At 41.6% G+C, this 19,981-nt stretch overlaps 1 protein-coding gene across 1 annotated transcript in view; it reads right to left on the reverse strand.

Moving 5' to 3' along the window:
- Window positions 1–347: 347 nt before the first annotated feature.
- The window catches only part of NIBAN1 (niban apoptosis regulator 1), a 65,201-nt gene continuing 45,567 nt past the window's right edge, over window positions 348–19,981 (reverse strand). Inside the window, exons 6-14 of the mRNA XM_063342905.1 lie at window positions 17,973–18,088; window positions 12,432–12,536; window positions 12,175–12,337; window positions 11,014–11,201; window positions 10,620–10,781; window positions 8,286–8,396; window positions 7,573–7,680; window positions 5,617–5,728; window positions 348–4,695 (exon numbers count right to left, since the gene is read on the reverse strand). Of these exons, the coding sequence (XP_063198975.1) occupies window positions 2,963–4,695; window positions 5,617–5,728; window positions 7,573–7,680; window positions 8,286–8,396; window positions 10,620–10,781; window positions 11,014–11,201; window positions 12,175–12,337; window positions 12,432–12,536; window positions 17,973–18,088 (2,798 nt within the window). The 3' untranslated portion in view covers window positions 348–2,962. The remainder of the gene's footprint in view (window positions 4,696–5,616; window positions 5,729–7,572; window positions 7,681–8,285; window positions 8,397–10,619; window positions 10,782–11,013; window positions 11,202–12,174; window positions 12,338–12,431; window positions 12,537–17,972; window positions 18,089–19,981) is intronic.

Genomic DNA, 19,981 nt, shown 5'->3' on the forward strand with positions numbered 1-19,981 from the left:
GCCGGGCCAGAGGGCGACGTGGACAAAAGGAGGGGCGGGGCGGGGCGGGGCGCGGCGCGCAGGCGCGGCCGGACTACAGCTCCCGGCATGCACCGGGCGCCGCCCACCGCCCCTTCCCGCGCACGCCCGGGCCTGTAGTTCGCCCTCCCTAAGGAGAGGGGCGGCGGAACGGCGGCTGCCGGCAGCCCAGCGGCCGAGGGACCCCTGAAGGCAGCCCGGGGCTGGGGAGAGCGCCAGGCCAGTGTCTCCGCGCACCCTCCGGCAGCCGCCTGGAGCGCGCTGTTTTAATACAGCCCCACACACACACACAGACACAAAAACCCAGCTTCCCAGCCATGGAAGGGAAGAGCTGCTTTTATTTCCACGACAAGCGTTTTTACAAAAGTTATAAGCATGGTACAAAGTGTTTCATATCCTGTCCTTTGAACCTGGCAAGCCCATGAAATACACCAGGGCTCACACCCCCGGGCACCGCCGCCCCCCTAACGCCCAGCCCTGAAAAGTGATTTATCACCGTTCCCAGTTTACAAGAGAAATAATTCATTCCAGGTAAGTGTAGGCAGATTCCAAGAAAGCGACAAAAATTACTGAATGAGTGGATGATTATTAATTACTTTTGATCTGGGGTCCAACGTAACCTTGCAGGTTGCTGACCTCGAAGTTGCTGTCGCCTCTACCCAAGCCTCGTTGAAGACACGAAAAATGCTACTGCCTGTTCAGACAACATCTGAATGTACAGAAAACATCCACAAAGGCAAAAAATCAGTGCCCTAGCCATGAGGAACTTAAATTTAAGTTGCAGAACAAGGTGATGTATGGGCTAAATCTTCCCCATTCTTTCCCAACCTAATTGTGAAAAACAAATATGCCGAGTATTCAACAACTCAGTTCTGTAATACTACCGGAAAATACTACCCAGATCTAGGCCTGCCATAGAAATAACTCAAAAATTACTATGATGGGAATGTTTATGCAAAATACTTTCTGTACAGATGTACCTAATTCATATTAGTCACAAAAAACGGCTTTTGTAGGAGTCTGCAGCCTTTTTCCCAGACGGTCTCGCTAGTCCTCTTTTGTACAAAACACTGTATTAAAAAAACATTATGTCCCTTAATTTTAGCATGGCTAAAAGAGACTGCTGCTGCTTAACTGTAGAGCACATGTTATAAATTTGAAGTCAACGTTCAGTACCAATTAGAAATAACTAATGGTTTGTAAAAAAATTGGCTGACACTGGTTTATGTGTTTACAAATTAGTCGTTTTGCAGGAAATATAAGGAGGAAACAAGTCAAAGTAGTTTTGCAAGGAAAACATCTGTGACCTTAATGTTTCAACACCACAGTATGGCTTCTGGAATAAACAGGAGTTGCATTTTTTTTACAATAGTGACGTTGCAGTTGGTCCAGTCACTCCTTACTTGTGCAGTAATATTTGCCTGTTCCTCTAGTGTCAATCCTCTGTTAGTATTATAGCAGATTTTGATAGCATTAAATAATAGACTTTGCACAGTTCGTGCAAGTTAAATGTCAACAAGTATTATGCTCTCGGGACTTTGTTATTTCTTCCCATGTCTTTATGGGCATACATCCTGCAGTCCTTACTGTATTTACATTGATCTTTGCTGTCCTGTACTGCATTATATTTATTCACAAACAGTCTGAAACACCAGGCCAAATTTTTAAGGTGCCCTAACTGACCTCTAAAGTGAGGTCTTGATCTCAAAAGCCCAATTTATTAAAATACTATTTTTCATTTCTAAGCTTTTTTGTGCACAGTCTTTAAATTGTGCAATCAAATAATGCATATAAGCAACTTTGTGCGCGTATCGTGATTTGATACGGATGGTAATATGCTGGCTATGAAAGCAACAGGTCTCGTTTTAATAACTGCTTGTGAAATGTGATTCTGCCCTCCAAAATCTAAGAGCACATGAATACCCTTTGGCTCCTTTTTGCTTCAGTTAACATCTGTTTTAGAAATTACATGCAATGATTATGATATTTCACAATTATTGCAATTTATGGTATAGTTTATGCACCTAGAAAGGCCTATAGAACTGGGTAACTCTAACTTCAGTCAGTAAGAATGGGAATGACCAGACTCTCAATATTCTGTATTAGATAGTTGTAAGTGAATAAATTTTATGGTGGGAAGTAAAACAGAGAGATGCTGCCTATCGGTTATAGTTATTGTAAACATTCTCATCTTTCCCTTCCATAAAATAAAACAAAATAAAATAGCCATAAAGTGCTCTGGAAGGCTAAATAACCCAGAAGTGCAGAGTGGGACTGAGAAACCTGCTCCCATATTTTCCCCATTTTAAATAAGAGAAGAAAAAAATCAGAACCCCTGCTTGTCTTTAGTATCCATCAAAACTTTAAAATAATTAAGTGATCAGTTTGCAGAGTTTGCATAGAGTGGCTTTTGAGCAACCTACTAAATTAACTATTTGGTTCTGTTTAACTACTAGAAGTCTTATTTATTTCCTTTATACTGCATGCAAATACTAAAAGCATCCTCGAATAGCAATGTATGTACCAACCACCTAGGAATCATAGCAGTACTTGTCAAATCCATGCATTTAAAAATAATAAGCTACTCCCCTGCTAAAACGCTAAGAACAGTTAAGTTGTTAAAATAACTTTATAGTTGGGGGTGAGCTGCTTTTGGAGCATTCAGTGGTCACATTTTCAGACTTTTTCTATAACCATAAAGGGCAGCAAATTTTAAGTGAAAGATGAAGTTCCCCAACAGTAACCTGGTTTTAAACAGTGAGGGCTTTAACCAAAAAGCAACCTATCACCCATAACTCAGGAAGGGATCCGTGCTAACACTGCAAGAGCTGGTAATACCACAACAAAGCCCATTTCCTCTAGCCCCGACCCAAGTAAGTATTCAAAATTAATCAGGGATTACTGGAGTAAATAAATCCTGCAGGGCTGGGCTGAAAAGCGCTTCTTACTCTTCAGCGTTTTTCTGTGCATAATTATCTTCTCTCTTTTCTTCTGTGAAAATATCTTTCACTTCTGTGCTTTTTATTTCCGTATGTGAAGATGATTCATCTTCTGGCTTTCCTTCACCCTCAAGAGCCTCTGTATCTCCTGTGACCTGTAAGGTGCTAACCTCGCCCTGCTCCGGCACCAAAGAAACCAGCTTCTCTAGCAGTCCTGTTCTTGGGTTTTCTGAATCCAAAATAGGCACTTGTGTTGTGACTGCATTTTCAGCAGGATTACAAGAAAAGGTCTCAGTCCCTACCTCCACTGGGATGGCATGGCTATTCCCTGCTCCTCCTTCCTCCCCATCTAATATTTTGCGTTCAGACACATTTTCAGTGTGTTCCTCTGGCTGCAATCCATCACTTTTGCAGCTTCCCACACCTGTGTACCAAACGCTTGGCTTGATCTCCACCTCTGCCTTTGCCCCCTGAGGCGCATCTGAGCTTTCCACCAGCCATTCTGCTTGTGCCATATTACAGGCCCTCTCGGACACATTCACTAAATTCGTACCACCTGTCCCCAAACTAGATGAAGATGGCTGGTCCTCCTTGAACTCAGCGCAATCTGCTGCATCCTTATTCATCACTGTCTGGCTCACTTGAATTTCTGCCGCAGCCATTTTGCTCATCTCGTCATTCCCTTCATCATGCTCCTGCAGCTTTAATATCTCACCTTCACAAATCTCCTTTATGTTCTCAGGTGGAGTATCTGCTGGTATCTCAACCGTTACCATCAGCAAACTCCTTATCTCATTTACGTCATCAGGGGACTTAAAACTCTTTTCTTCTGACTTGTTTTCTTTTTCAAGATTATCCCCAAACCCTCCTTTCCCTGTGTTTTCATCCAGTGAAATAACCCTTGTCTCAGTACTCGCTCCTTGGTCATTGCTTTCTTTTTTACTACCCTCTTCGAACCGTGTTCCTACTGCATTTTCACTCTGAGATAATTCTTCCATAATTTCTTTTTCTACCTTGATTTTCTTTTCAGCATTGCCTAAAATCTCTGCTTCGGCTACATTATCATGTGGGGAAGTCTGCTTTATCTCAGAGACTTCTTCCTGTGCTTCGCTTTCTTTTTCAGTGCCACCGACGAACGCAGCATCCATTGCCATTTGACTCTCAGAAATTACCTTTTCCTCCACTGCACCTTCCTGTACCTGAAGTTCTTTTTTAGGGCTGCCTCCAACATCTTTCACTGCAGTTTCAGTCCCAGAAGCTAGTTTTTCCTCCACAGCTTCTTGTTGTGTCTTAAGCTCTTTCTCAGTGTTCACTGCACACTCTGCTTTCACCATGTCTTCATTCTCTGAAGCGTTTTTTTCCTCTGCAACTTCTTGTTTTGTAAGGGTAGCTGAAAGGGACTCCTGTTTTTCGCCAATGTCTGTAATGACCGCTGCTTCACCTTTACTTGCCTGATCACCAGCTGTTTTAACAGAAGGGACTGCCTCTTTGTCTGATGACTTCCTATCATCAGCATCCTTCTCCCAAGAAATTTTTCCTGTCACAATGAGCGTTTCGTCACTTTGAGTTTCAGTGTCTGACATCTCGGCTCGGGTGGAGGAAGGCTTCTTGGCGGGAGTGGTTTGTGCTGATCCTGAAGGGGTCTTCAGGTCCGTTAAGCTGGACACGCTTTCACAGGGCAAATTCAAGTTATCTTCAAAGAGGTTGTGCTTCTTCATAATGGCAGCTTCTTTTATCACTAAATAAAACAGAAAAATCAAACTGTTTTGTAAAGACTGACAGAGGTACACTGAAAAAGGTATGGTGTTTTCCTGAGTTTCTGATGTTGTACATTTTGATATTAAAAACACAGTAATTTTCATTTTCAACTTGCTTTAGGTTTACATTTCTTTTTTGGGGGTGGGGATTTGATCCGTTTTGAACGATCTAACTTTAATACTGACCTAAGCATTGCTGTGATAGAAAACTACCAGAGGACCCGCAATGCGCAAAGGTAATGTTTCACTGCACGAGTATTTACACTGAAAATATGAATAAAAGTGTGCTTATTACATTAATTATTATACTGATATTTTGGAACTGGATTGCCAAAGAGGAGCTATTAAGACTTACTGTGCAATACAGAAGCTTGTCTTTTATCCGGGGTAGAGACAGAGAGATACAAGTATATTATATATCTATATATGCCATCAAGAATTGTTCGGTTTTCCAACACAAAAGCAGAGAGATTTGCAGGGAGGACTGCACTGGCATCACTGATGTACTGGAAACTGCATCCAGCAATACATTTCATTTGGGGAAACACATTTTTGCTGCCATTAGATATCAGCAAGTCTTTGCAAATAAGAGCATAATCTCGCTTCTTGGCCCAGGGAATCAAGATTAAATGAAGTTGGCATAATTACATTTTGTTAGAAATAGGCTTGTGCCAAGCTTTCACTTTGAGTTTCACAGGTTTAGTAAAGTTGCCCCATAATTCAGATTTTAGGGCTTGCCATACATCTTTAATGAGCTGAATCCAAACACTGTAACCACCAGCCTTCAGGAAACTGGGACCTGAGTCTGAAACAACCAGGCTGGGACTCTGGGAAGCTCTGAAGCGAGAGCTCACCGGCCAACAGTGGAAATGTTATTACTGTCACCTCAAGAATTATCTCACCTTTCAGGGTTTCTTCAAGCAGTGTCTGATACAGAATCTCTTCATACACATTCTCTACTTGGATCACGCTAGTGTAATCAGCAAAAATGAACTGCTCGTATTTCTGCAGCTCCTGTGCAGACACAGAAGAAAGGAACAGACATATAAAAATGAGACATTTTGAGAGTCCTATTTCAACAGAGCACCCTGGAGATGCCATCTAGCAGGTCCTGCAATGCTCCTTGCTGGCTCTTGAGGTGAACCGTTTGAACTATGACTAAATAAACTATATGTGTTCACAAGTTATTATGCACTTATCAAACAATATTCTTGCCCTACAATTACATTTAAAAGCATTATAGGTCACTGCCATCGGCACAATAATAAACAATTCTGAAATATATAGCTGGTGAGGAAATGCCTCGCTCCCTGTTTGTCCAAGGAGGCAAGTGCACGGTAAGCATGGAGAGACAGGGTGGGTTTGTTTTTCTGATAGGTGTGTAGTGTTTTTAGCTTACTGATTTATACGCAATTGGCTGTCTAGACAATAACCGAGTCATTATCAGTAAGCAGCTGCTTGGTATAAAAAGTAAACTAAGTGACCTCTGCCCACTTCTAGAAGAGGCACCTACATACAAACATCTGGAGGTTTTCAAGTAAAAGGTCAAGACTGGACTGGGCGTGTCAGCTGTGCCACACGTTTGCTTCTAGAGCTGGCTGCTCATTTCTGCAGCAGCACAAACACAAAAGGCTTGTGGGAAATTAAACAGAAAGGGCTCATGGGAAGTTTGCACCACCACTGCCTCCTCTGTCCTGTACACCAGAGACACGAGGTGGGACTCCACCCTCTCTATAAGTATTCAAGGTGATGAAATGCTTGCCCTTCTGTGTAGACACCATGTCTTGATGGCACTGCAGACCCTCTCCAAGAGACTATTATTTTCGGGATAGTAAAGAAAGTAGAGTGATATACAGAAGAGAATGATTTTAAATATATTTTTGAAAGCTGTAAATTTTAATAATCCGTACTCAAAGACTCACAAGCATAACTTGGCAAAGTACTTGGTTTTAAACTTGTTTTTGAAACTGAAACAAGCTGGAGAGCATCAGAAAGAGCAACACACCATGCGTGAGAGCTTAGAGCCTCAGAGACTGATGAACACCAAGGGAAACAAAAGGGCAGGGAGGCCAAAATGCCTTCAGGCAGTCATCCTTCAGCAGGTACAATGCAAATGCAAGAGGATATGCATGGGCTTCAAGAAGGGTACAGGCTTATTTTGAGCAAAGGTGAACAGCATTCCAACTGGCCTCTGATGCAGCCACACTGATAACATCTCCATGAAATTCCGGTAGCTGCATTTGCTGAGTACTAACCTACCCTGTATGATTAAGGGCAACAGAGATCATCTCTGTATGTTTGTTTCCTGATTGTTGACGCAATTACTTCAATTTAAAATGACTGAAAGCAAATGCATGGCCTGTCTGCTTGCTGCTCCTGCTGCCCGAGCAGGCATTTGGCTTTGAAGGAGGCTGTTGGCAGAGGTTGTGTACAGTCACAGCCATGCCGCGGGGTGCGGCAGAAGAGGTAAGTGCCCTCTCCCATGGACTGAATTTCAGCCTGCAGCAGAGCTGTGAACACAAGCACAAGTTTACAACTGTAGCTGTCAAGAGGAGTCCAGTTTGAGAGGACTTCAAATCTCTAAGGAAGAAATGAAACGGGGATGGGCAAAGGTCTGCAACTATCAGCTTGAGAAAGCAAGCTGTATATACAGTTTCCCTGTTTCCTGAAATCTTCCCTATGCTCCACATCTACCCAGTCCACTAACTGGCGAATCTAAGCATCATCTGGCTGAGCAGACAGCCATTCTGCATGACACCCCGAGAGAAAACAGCTTTACAAGGTTGAGGATTTACTTCCAAGGTATTAATCCTTCCCTGCCTTTTATTATTATTTTTTTTTTAATCACAGAAACCTACCGGTTTGCACGTTGAAGCCAGTGTCTTCTGCATTGTGGGCAAAGTAATCTGTACCAGTGCTTCTTGAAATATCTTCTTCCGGATAGTGCTGCTGTCATAATCATATTGCTGTCAAAACAGACAAAAAGAGAAACAAGTCCAAACGTGTTTGGGGTTATTAATCACTCATAGGAGGAACTGGTTCTTGTTAACCTGTAACTGGTGACAGGTGAATCCCAAAGGATACCACATCATGGGTGCACTCAGGGGTTTGAATTCCCATGTAGGTTATCTCAGCTTTTACAAAAATTCCCTAAAATCTGTTTGTCTGGGATCTCTCTCCCTTCATTTTTTTTCTACCCAGGCAAGAAACAGCCCCTGATGGCTCTCTCCATGTATTTCAGCACTGCCTCTTCAGAGAGTAACAAATTCTAGGGGCACGCTAATTATAAAGCTAATAAAAAATTATTTACCCAGATCCACAGCATCATCTCCAGCTGATTTAATTGCAGTTAAAAGGACTGCACATGTAAATACTTTTACAATTGTCTGCTCAGGACTAGGTTTTACCCCCAAAATGAGCGGCTTTGTTAAGTGCCACCAAATCAGAATTTCCAGCTGGATGGAAAGAGATATCTTATTTCAAATACTGAGATAAATTCACATAAAATATATTCTCAGTTTCCGAAAAACCAGAACCCAAGGTCTTCCTGTGCAAATGCCGGAACATTTACCTTCAGTACTCTCAGCCTGACTTTCTCAATGCTTGTTGCAACTTTCGCTGAGTCTGCCTGGCGACTTGGAGAGAACAGCTGCTCAAAAGTATAAACTGCATTTTCCATCAGCTAAAAATAATAATTAAAAAATATGTTAAAGACCGGTAACATAAAACTCCTACAAGTGTAAAGAAGCATGATAATGTAATCATTAATTTAAATTGTATTTTTGAGAAGGTGAAATGGAGAAAGAATAATGGGCCTAAAATCAATAAATATTTCAAGTACTTTAAATGATTGCCAAAGGGGAAGAAAAGCCTTGTTTAGCTTAGATTGCCCCCCCAAAGGGACTCCAGGAAAGCTGGGGAGGGACTCTGGATCAGGGAGGGGAGCCATAGGATGAGGGGGAACAGTTTTAAACTGAAAGTGGGGAGATTTAGATTAGAAATTGGGAAGAAATTCTTCACTGTGAGGGTAATGAGACACTGGCCCAGGTTGCTGAGAGCAGCTGTGGGTGCCCCATCCCTGGAGGTGTTCAAGACCAGGTTGGACAGGGCTCGGAGGAACCTGGTCTGGTGGGAGGCGTCCCTGCCCAGGGCAGGGGGTGGAACTGGGTAGGCTTTAAGGTCCCTTGCAACACAAACCATTCTATGATTCCATGAATCTATGAAATGTTGAAGGCAAATTTTTATAACTGACTTTGAAGATGACGTAGGATTGGACTATACAGACTGTATAAATGGAAATGGAGATGGAGGTTTACTCAATGTATGTGTGCCTCAGAAGGCTGTACAGTAAAGGCTCATGCACTGAAAGACCTTGGATACATGAAAAAGGCAGGGTCAGTGTAGAGATAAGCCTGAGGCTAATTAGAAGATGAACAACTCACTTTTTATTTCCATTTTATTTGAAGCAACTTATAAATTGGCGTAGTTCTGGTGAAGTCACTAAAGCTGTTTATGCCAGTTGAGCACTGTGGTCCCAAATTTCCTAAAATTGGCCACTAGAGGATGCCAAGCTCCCAAGCCAAGGAATCCTGCTCCAGCCTACGCCCGAGTTAGACTTAAGCCAAATGCTTCTTTGACATTGAGTCTAGGTGAGCACAGACATGGCGGACCTTACTTGATAATAAAATAAATGTCCACAGACACAAAGTGAAACTACTTAGTATTTTTATGAGAAAAATACCAGCCTTTTAAAGAGAGAGAGGCAATAACAGCATTTTTAGAACCACCTGTGCTTTAATTTAATTTATTTATTGTGAATTTTGACTCGTGTTCTGTTCAGAAAAAAAAACCACTTGGTTTGTATGGGATATATTTTCTGTCTACTTCTTTGTCTTGACTCAGGGTCTTCACTTATTGAAAGAAATTTTTTGGCACCATTTTGGAATGGTGCCTTCTGAAAGACCCAGACATGAAATCAGAATTTTATTTCTGATAATTCTTTGGCTGCTGATCATGGCTGTACTTAGAAGAGCTGCTTTTAGGAAAACCCTATCCCAGCACTGTGCTACAGACTCACTTTCCATATTCAGAACTCCCACTGCACAGAACAGGACCAGCTCCATTTCACAAGATTACCGACTAGATTATTTAGTTTCTCAACTACGGATTAAAATCATAGGATTCAACATAAAGCCACAAGGCCAAATCTGCCTTGTGATCTGGCACTCGAAATAACTCTGCTGGCCAGCTCCTAATAGATTTCTGGCCAGGCATCCAGAAGAAATAAAAGCAAAACAAAATTATAGCCTACACCAATATACACTAGAGGGGAAAAAGAGGTGGAGTTCATTTTTCATCTGAAATGATGTAGTTAACTTCCACCATTCTCATGAGGAGTGAAGCTGGTTAAAGCACCTACATCCAGCTACATCCTGAGACATCATCTGTGTCCAAGTAATTGCTGGTTTCTAACATTAATTGCCTTACTTTCTATTCATGAGAAAATAAACTACCAAGGAGGAGACATTCCATTTTGGTAAAATATATTTAAGACTCTTCCTGAAAAATCAACCCTTGAGAATGGAAATCAGGTATATTTTATTTGGTTACAAGCACAACTTTCTTGGGTGCCGAGACACTGGGAATTCAGAATATGAAAGTTCAGGGGAAGACATGATCCATCCAAAATTTTTGTGCCTTGCTGAAAGACTCACGGACATGCAACCTTACAAATGCAAATGTCAAACAGCTTCTAGCTGTGATTTTCTTAGGTTTTGTTATCTGTAATTTGATTGAGAGATATTCTGGGACTTTTGTGCACCTTTTTATCAAGATTACTTTGAAGCACGTGAGAAGGACAAACCTAACCTGCTCTCCCAGGAGGAAAAACTGGATCTTACAGTACCTCTTGCATGAAGTTCTGTGTCCTCTGAATCACAAAATCAATGTGATAAATCTTGAAGCGACTCTTGAGGTCTTGAAGGAGCTCCTGGAGGAGGTTGACTTTCAGATAGCAGGGCTCCATTTTCACAGAGTTGAATGGTAGGTTCATAAGCTGATCCACATTCTGCGTTCCAGTGGAGGAAGAACAGGTTTCGAGAGAAAGCAGCCATAGGTGAATTTTTAATAGACAATGTAACAGTGGCCCTAAAACAAATTCTGATATCTACACTCTAGTTGCACAAATACTGCAAGACTCGAAATGACAAAACCAAGTGCTGACACACTACCACCTGGGAAAGCAAATACTGCTTGTCCTTGTGCTAACATAAAAGGCTGCAGATATATTTTTGTCTTACCTCCTTTAGCTTCGTGATATTGTTTGTCTTCTGGAAGTCCTGTATGATTTCATTAACTTCTTTATCAAAAAGTGCACGGACTTCAGTGAATCCAGAACTCACCGGACCCATGAGCTCCTCCAATATGGATGTGAGGAATGGCTGGATATATTCTGTGCAGCACTTCTGGGCAGGCTCAGAAACAGTGGCTTGAGTGACAGACAAGACAACGGTTGCATTTAGGTTACTCAGAGATACGGTGAAAAAAGTAATCTGATCTACTTTACAATGAATTAAATGCCTCTGTATTTTCCCCTGGAGTCACACCTCTGCAAAGACGATGAGGGTGATGAAAGGTTATAGTTTTATGAGTGCCAGTGAAACATCTTTTCCCATGCCGCACCTAACCAAACGCTAGCAGCTTGGGGGCACTATGGGAGCAGAGGAAAGGGCACCTGTCAGTGCCGATACACACTGGGAGGTTTGCACAGAACGTGACCACAGTGATTCTATAAGGAGTTATCCAGACTTGGTACTTTACAGTTCACTGAAAGCATCTTACTCTGTTATGTGAGAATATCAACAGAACATCCTGAGTTTTATCAAAACAGCTCCTAAATTATCAGCTATTTATTTATTTGCTAGCTTAAGCAACATCAACTAATGTTTGCCTGCTTTTCACAATCATTTTTATATTCATAGCACATTTATAATTATTTCACATTAGTTTAAAACCACCGAAGAAGCCATTTGGTTTAAGTATTCTTTGGTAGCCTATGAATTTGTCACATAACCAGAACCTGGTTTTGTGGAGGATTCCTAGACATCAGGTCAAAACCGCTACACTTACTATTATGCTCGTGTAACCTGTATCTTCATCACATAAGGCTGTTTAAGTGAAAATGAAAGCAGAATGAGCAACTCTGATCAGGATACTCAAAACCTGTCAGCTCTAGATCCAACTTGAGAAGACCTGGTATTTTCACAGACGCAGCGGCCACAGGTATCAGTTCCCATCAAAGGCAGCAGAGGCTCAAAGCATTTGTTTTCTGAAAATTAGTGTCTTCAGTTGGATTTTTCAAAACACATGAGGATTTCAAAACAATGACATCTGGTAATTTGAGCAACACAATGGGAAACATTAAAAAAATTGCTCCACAACACAGCTGTTCCTCCACTAACCTTTGAGTTTCCCAGCTAAGAAGCTTTTGGAGTTCAGAATCTGATCCATGTCCGAGCGAATGGTTCCTTCAAGAGTTTTTGCAAAATCTCTGCATTCTTCTTTCAAGGTACTTAATCCTTCTGACACCTGCTGCTGGACTAAGCCATAAGTTTCTTCTACAATCTAAACCCAAATTAAATTAAGAAGCGTAGATTAGAATCTGCACGCACAGACAACTGCTGTGAGAAACAACTACTCTGCAAATATCAGTACTTACACCAAACCAGGCCCGCTTCCTGTCATTCCTCTTTCCTTTCATTTTAGGCAGGATCATCGTCTGAAGGTTAGGCAGGAGTTCCTCCATCACCAGGTTGCTCAGGATCTATATCGTCAGAAGATTAAAATGACATATTCACACATATTCTTCATCTGAAAACCCGCAGCACAGAACGATGTGCAAACACAGGCAACCTCAAATATACAGTGGCCTGGCTATCCCAGGTTGCCAGGAGGACTGGATTTAAGCTATTGAGGGAAGCTCCACGCATTTCATCTGAAGCATTTTTCACTGAAAGACTTTGAGAGACCATGCAACAATTGACTACAAATGAACTAAGATGCCTGTTAAAATTTACTGCATTCCATTATGAAATTGCCATGTGCAAATCAATGGAGCTAAAATGATTGATATCAACTGAGCAACTAGATCAAAGACATTTGAAAAGTTGGTTTGCTGACTGCTTCCTCCCCAAACTGACTGTGTTCTGGGACACTTACGCTCTCCCAGGGCAGGTACCATCGAGGAGAAATTGTCCTAGAGAGTCATCAGACCAAGGATGCTTCTAATAGGAAGATAACTGTCCAGAAACGAAATATATGACTGTACCGATGTGGATCTCTAGCACTTTTTCGGGTGAGCACCAACTTCACAATTAGAACAAGAAAAGAAGGGGATCCCAGGAAAAACAGGATATAGGGCAGAAACAGAATCCATAAATACGGGCAAGCTGTGAATCAAAGAATTCTACTCTATCTGATTACTTTTTCAACAGTGTGTAGCGTGATCCAAAAGGTTCATTAGCTCCAGCCTAATCCCGAGGCAAAAGGGACAAAATAAATAGCTGCTGGAGTTTGTGAGAAACTTTTCAAGCCATTTCTTTTGTCACTAGAGGACAACTATACTGGTCTAAAAAGAGTAAAACTTTCCCAGTGGAGAATTCATATATGATAAAGTCTCCTCCCAACACCTCCAGATTCTTGAACAAAAACCATATGAAATATATAACCTAAAAAGATATTCTGTGACAAAGGTGCACCACAGCAGAAAGGCAGGGGGAAGAAAAGCGTTAAAGGGACTTCCACACACCAAGTGGTCATGATAGAATGCAGGAAAACTGAGGAAAAGGTATCATTGCCCCATTTTTGGTTATTTCTGTAAGTATATTGTCAGTCTATTGTTGCTGTGTTTTTCTAAATTGACACCGAGTACTTTTCCCCCTCAAGAACGTTTTCTCTCTGAAACAGGGTTCTGTGGTTGTAGAAGAGCTGCATCACCCTCTGTGATCCCAGCATCTAACTGGCAATTCAGTCTCGCAGATGGCTCCAATTATGAAGAAAAGACATTGGACTGGGAATACAGATGATACCAATTTGGGGGAGTGGTCAATACGCTGGCAAGCAAGGCTGCTATTCAGAGGGACCTAGATGGGCTGAAGAAATGGGCAGACAAAAACCTCATGAAGTTCAGCAAAAGCAAATGATGCACAGTCCAACATCTGGGATGGAACAATCCCGTACACCAGTATAGGCTGGCAACAACTGGCTGGAAAGCAGTTTTGCAGAAAAGGCATCCTGGTGGATGAGAAATTCAACATCAGTCTGCAGGGTGCCCTCGCAGCAAAGGGCAATAGCAGGTCAAGGGAGGAGAACGTTCCCCTCTATTCAGCACTTGTCGGACTGGAGTGGTGTCCAGTTTGGGGCTCCCCAGTACAAGACAGATCTTGACACGCTGGAGTGAGTCCAGCAGAGGCCACCACAATTATCAGGAGATGGAGCACATGACACATGAGGAAACCCGGAAGGAACTGGGTTTGCTCAGCTTTAAGAAGATAAGGCTCAGGGGAGACCTTGTTGCTGTCTACAACTACATAGTGGAGGATGCTGGGCCAACAGCCAGGCTTTTCTTGGAAATGCAGAGGGAAAGGGAGAAGGTGATGGTTACAAGTGGCAACAAGGGAAATAGTAATCAGGTATTAAGAAATATTTTTCACCTTGGGGGCAGTCACGGGAACCAGTCATGCAATCTCCACACTTGGATATCTTCAGAACTCAACTGCACAAAGCCCCTAAAGTGGGCTTTGCTTTGAATGGGGGATTGGACCAGATAACTTCCACAGATCCCCTTTTACCTAAACTCTTCTCTGCTTCTTTGCTTCTCTTGGTAGCCTACCCAGCTTTGTACAGAACAAGCATCAAAGTCTGGCTTTTTCAGCACAGAAAGAATGAGACGGTGTGAGACAGATTCCTGGTTTCATGTACCCATTTCAGAAGTTTTCTTCAGAATTACCCACTCAGGCTTTGCACCTCCTCTGTCTAGATATGAACTACAACTTCTTCCTTGCCCATCCCACTCACATGCACCAAACTGGCAATAAATACAGAGTTACAGACACACATCTGATTTTGAGAGTCTAGGCTTTGCTCTCCATTTTTTTTTATTTTTGGACACTGGATCTCTGGCCTGAGAAAGCTACAAGACCTCTCTTTCTTCTGCACTTTCCTCTTGCTGTTGTCCAACAAGGCAAACTATGCAAGCAGAGCAAAGCGGTTCATCATGGGACCTGCCCTATTTCTATTTCTTTGTGATTTCAGCTCTCTGAACACGTTTCTTATGGAGGGATCATAAGTGCTGGGGATATACGCTGGATTCTTGAATTTCTCTACTTAAAGCGTCTCCATTTTGAACTAATGACCTCAGTCCCATATTTGGTTCAGTCACTTGGTTCACTCATCCTCATGATTCAGAGAAGGGAGGGACATCTTTTATTTCTGGACGTGTCCGTTTTCTGTTCCTGGATCTTGCCCAGGTATGTTTGTACTGGCCCCCAGTTACAGACGCACAGCTGCCAAATTGTGGTGACAGAGGCAATGCTGTTGTGCATCTGCGATAGAGAACAGCACACAACCCTTTCACCAAGGCTCTTTATCTGTCCCGACTGCACAGCACATATGAGGTTGTCCACAACCTCTTGAGAGCTTTGAAGTGCAGCGGATATCCTGCAAATCAGAGAGACACAGTAACCCTATAAAAAAGCAGACAAAATGCATCTTAAGGTTCTGTACATTTGTCATTTACTCTGGGTAAAGGATTACTAGTTTGCACAACAGTTTCAGTGAAGTCTCACAAAGTATGTATCCCTCCTTCCTCCCCACTGGGGCCTGAACAGCGTTTTTGCTGTGATGCGTATTTGAACCCGGCTCCCTTCCTTGCCCACTCAAGGAAACAGCACTCAAATTCAGGTATGCTGACTCAAATACCTGCCAAAACCAATGGAGTAATTCAGGTCCTAAACTAATGAGTCACTTAAAAATATCTCAGAAATAACCCAAACTGGAGCACCACAGACCAAATAATAAATGTGACAATGGATCAAACATACTCTGAATAACCTGAACTCTCTGGAAACATTTTTAGGAATGCTGGATTGGCTTTATATTTCTGTACTGAAAGGCGCACTGTAGGGGTTTGGGGTTTTTAATCCCTTATTCAGCTATCCTTGAATTACCAATATGTGATTGTACGTTCATGTAGTACTGATCAATGGAGTTATGCTGGTTTAGCATTGGCGTGCTGCAGTGCTCTCGCTATGAGGCTGTACTGTTGCTTATAACAAGTGGTGTCAAAGATTTCCTGGTTTTAACCCTGTATTTCAGCACTTACTTACAGAAATACCATCTACAATTGACTTTATCCTTTGTTAGTAATGAAACATTAAAAATGAAAAAAAAACAAAACCAGGAACTTTCATGACACAAAATAAAATTAGTAATTCTTCAGCCGAATGATTGGGTACTTGCTAATATTCTATCCATGTTGCAGTACCTAGGCAGAACTGCCTGAGCTCATGTTGCAGAGATTCTGTCATTATAAATGCATGTCAGGGAATATATTTATTGGCATTCTGCAGAGATTTTTACAGCAACAAATTGTAGCTTGCTTGTTCCAAACTATTCACTTAGCTTGGATATTTGCCTAAAATAATTATTATATTTGGTCAAAGCAGGCATGAGAACACACTATACTTACAGAATGAATTATTACTAAGAAGATAATAGTGTAACTAGTCTGGATGTCTTCTGATTACAGTTCTCTTGAGGTATATGAATTATGAGTAAGTAGTTGGCAAGCAACAGGAAAAATAAAACGTAAAATGAAACTAGCACTATAATAGCTCCATAACTTGAGGGAGGAGGGGAAAACAGAAAAACCCTCACTCCCTCCACTGGAAGGATGGAACTCCTTATACTAAGGAATTTATTCTCACATGTTAGCAGGAAAACTTCAATCCCTAACATGATGGCACTGGGAAAGACACTACTTATGGGTTCTTCTCCAGTTTCCACGTTTTTCAGCATTTCAAAGGTAGACTTCTCCTAAAAGAATAATCTGGTTCCTTAAAACAAAACCCTGGATTGTGAACTCTCCATCAGGCTTCAGGCTTTTTTCCGTTTTCCCAAAGGGAAGCCAGATTTCATTGAGGAAAACACCCAGCAGCTGGTACTAAAGTAAATATTTGCTGCCGAGTGCTCAGTGCTTTGGAAAAAAAATTATAAATCAGGGCCCAAATAATGTCTCAATTGCACTAAAAGACATCTGGAGTGATGCCAAAGGGAATTACTTCAGCTACCATCAGTGCTCCAAAGCTGCTCACTCAAGTGCCCAAATATGGACCCAGACCCCAAGCTTAGTGTCTCATTTCTGAAGAACTGCAGTTCACAAGGTTTTGGAGTTTAAGTGAGACTGTTACTATGCAAGACTGTTTCAGAAGTCTGGCACAATAAGTAGGTCTACTAGTTTATCTGCTCAGGACTAAAAGCTTCATTCCCAAAGAATGGGGAAAAACAAAATGAGGAGATTCTTGAAAATTTATGTTTAGCTGCTATTCTCTTCTTCGTAAAGCCTGATCTCTTACAATGGCATCCGGAGGCATTAGAGGACAAGCAATGGGAAACTGTTGTATTTGGTAACAAATGTAATAGCAATAGAAGAAAAAAATATCTCTTACCTGCAAAATAGCTGTCATGAAAGATAGAAAAACAGAGCACAGCCCAACGCAGCTGACAACGAGTATCTGCTGCATACAAACCATGGGTTCTGAGTTTGGTGTGTATTGGTTTTGGTCTCACTCGTTTACCAAAACGATAAACAGCAGCAAATGTGGTAGCGAGACATTAGCAAGTACCTTGTTTTAGACACGGCATTTATTCACCAATTGACCCCATGGCATAAAATTAAAGAAGATGTATTAGGCTTTTGTGGAAATGTGTCTATCCCTACATTCCAGCACAACACAACAACTTCAGTTCACAGCACATTTTCTTTCACTTTTTAGTAAAAAACTCAAAATGGGGTTTATTAAAAAGAAATGTCACCTACATATCAGTAAGAAGTGTCTTGAAATCATGAGTATTTCTCCCTACTAGATTTTCTTTTTGAAAATGCCATTTTTTCCCAAGAGGCTTTACAACCTTCATTATCCTCAAAGCTGCCATATCCAAAGCCAAAAAAAAAAAAAAATTCAAGAAGGTATTTTTTTACCTCTTTTTCGTTGCCGGTTATCATTTCCCACGTCCCATAGTGGCCTTTCTCCTGCCGGAAGAACTGAATGGCTTCTAAGAACGCCTCAACTTCATAAGTGGTCTGCTTGAGAAAATCTAAGGAAAAAAAAAAGTAACACAAAGGATTTACGCATAAATAACCTTTCAAAAAATAACTATCCTTTTTTGATGCGTTTTCCTGTTCCATGTGGATCCAGCAGTAACATTTTAAAATAATTTACTAAACCTGAGTGTCTGAAGACCTTGGGCTTTCATTAAGGTTTAGAAGCATAATGTTAACTATTGCATTGCACATACGAACTCTCACGAGCCATCCCATCTAAGCTGATAAGTTAAACCAACACCAGCAAGTGCTAATATGGAGCACATGATAAGTAAGAGTTTTAGGGCAGCACGCCTTGTCTGTGGTATACTTTGATGAGGCAGTCATTAACATATGAAAGCTCATTGCCTTTACACCTATAAGCAGTGTAAGATGGCACATGGGAAGACTTTGACAACACATACCAGGGCCAAGAATAGGGAGGTTATACTTCTTTAATTCAAGATAAGATTAAGAATTAAGGATCGTGATAGTCGGCTGATTGCAGCATGTTGTACGCCTTTGATAAATTGCTGAACATTGAGTTAATGCTCCCCAATATTCTTTCCTTTTCTTTATTAAGGAATTGATGATCAACATGATTTTTCACTGACACACAATAAAACAGACCTGGACAAAGTAAGCAGCATGCTCACACCACTTACTTAAGCACAAAAAACTTCTGACAAAATCGTGCTGCTTTCCCTAAATATTTCAGGCATGTTTAATCACAGCTCTGGAGTATCTGGTTATCATCCACAGCTACTGCTGCTAGATGGTAGCTCTTTCCAGGAGCAATGCAGTAGCCTGGCGACACTCTTGCACAAAAGACACCACAGCACAGAAAAACCCAAGAAGTGGCTGAGGTAGTTGGCTCTTACAAACTCCAGATAACCAGTCGTGAAACAGAAATTACATCTCAGGCAGCTTTTTCTATCCAAACTGCTAAAGGCTTTCAAGATAGTTGCAGCCAACAGTCTTCTTCACATGAGAGTGCCCAAAACCACAGCTAATTAAGACTGCAACAGCAGTCACACCGCAGAACTAGTTTGTCATGATTTGGGAAGAAACAGTCCCTCTGCCTCAAAAAGTGGAAAAGCTCCCCAGAGCAATTAGGCTGCTTGTCAAACCTGAGTGAGAACTTGGGGCTGAAAAACCAGCGCTGAAATACTTCAGGAATTTAAGTGCTGTGTTTTTGCTATAAAACAGAGCTTCAGGATTATTGTCAGGATTATTATCTTAAGGGAAAAACAAAGCCATAATGGTTTATTGTCTCCTCTTCGAGATTATCTACTTGCAGCCTTGATCAGCTGAAGTCCTGTTGTGCACACGTTAGGAAGACAGGAGGGAAGAAGACTGGTGATTCTCTCAAAGGTAAGTATGCTGCTTTGAAAGACACTGGTATGAATAAACAATGGTTATGTGAAACATCAGAGAGTAAATTCTCAAGCCTTGTCTGTCGAGCAAGACAATTCTTTCAACTTGTTCATAGAACTTCTAAGGAGAGAAGCTTTATAGGAGGCTCACATACATGCCAAGGGCAATACAGGGATTATACAAATTATGGGAAACATGAAGGATTAACAGTGCAGTAATGCCTGACATATCTCCTCCGTGTGCTTTACACAAAAAGGAAAGCTACAGAAACCTACAATTAATTTCATCAAGGCTTCACCCTGGCTAATGCTTGAAAACAGTGCTGTATAGATTTTATCTACGTGGCAGGCAATGAGGCTTCAGATCTGCTAAGAGCCCAAACGTCAGCATTTGCCCTTTCAGAATTTCCCCTGGGCGTAATAATTACTTCAGGAAGGTACGTTACACATACTGAGGTGCAGGAAACACACTCGCAGTGCCGCTCGGTAGATACCAACCCTGTTTGGCAGGTATTTGGAAGTCCAGAAAGA

Source organism: Chroicocephalus ridibundus, chromosome 8 (genome assembly GCF_963924245.1).
Source record: "Chroicocephalus ridibundus chromosome 8, bChrRid1.1, whole genome shotgun sequence".
NCBI lineage: Eukaryota > Metazoa > Chordata > Aves > Charadriiformes > Laridae > Chroicocephalus > Chroicocephalus ridibundus.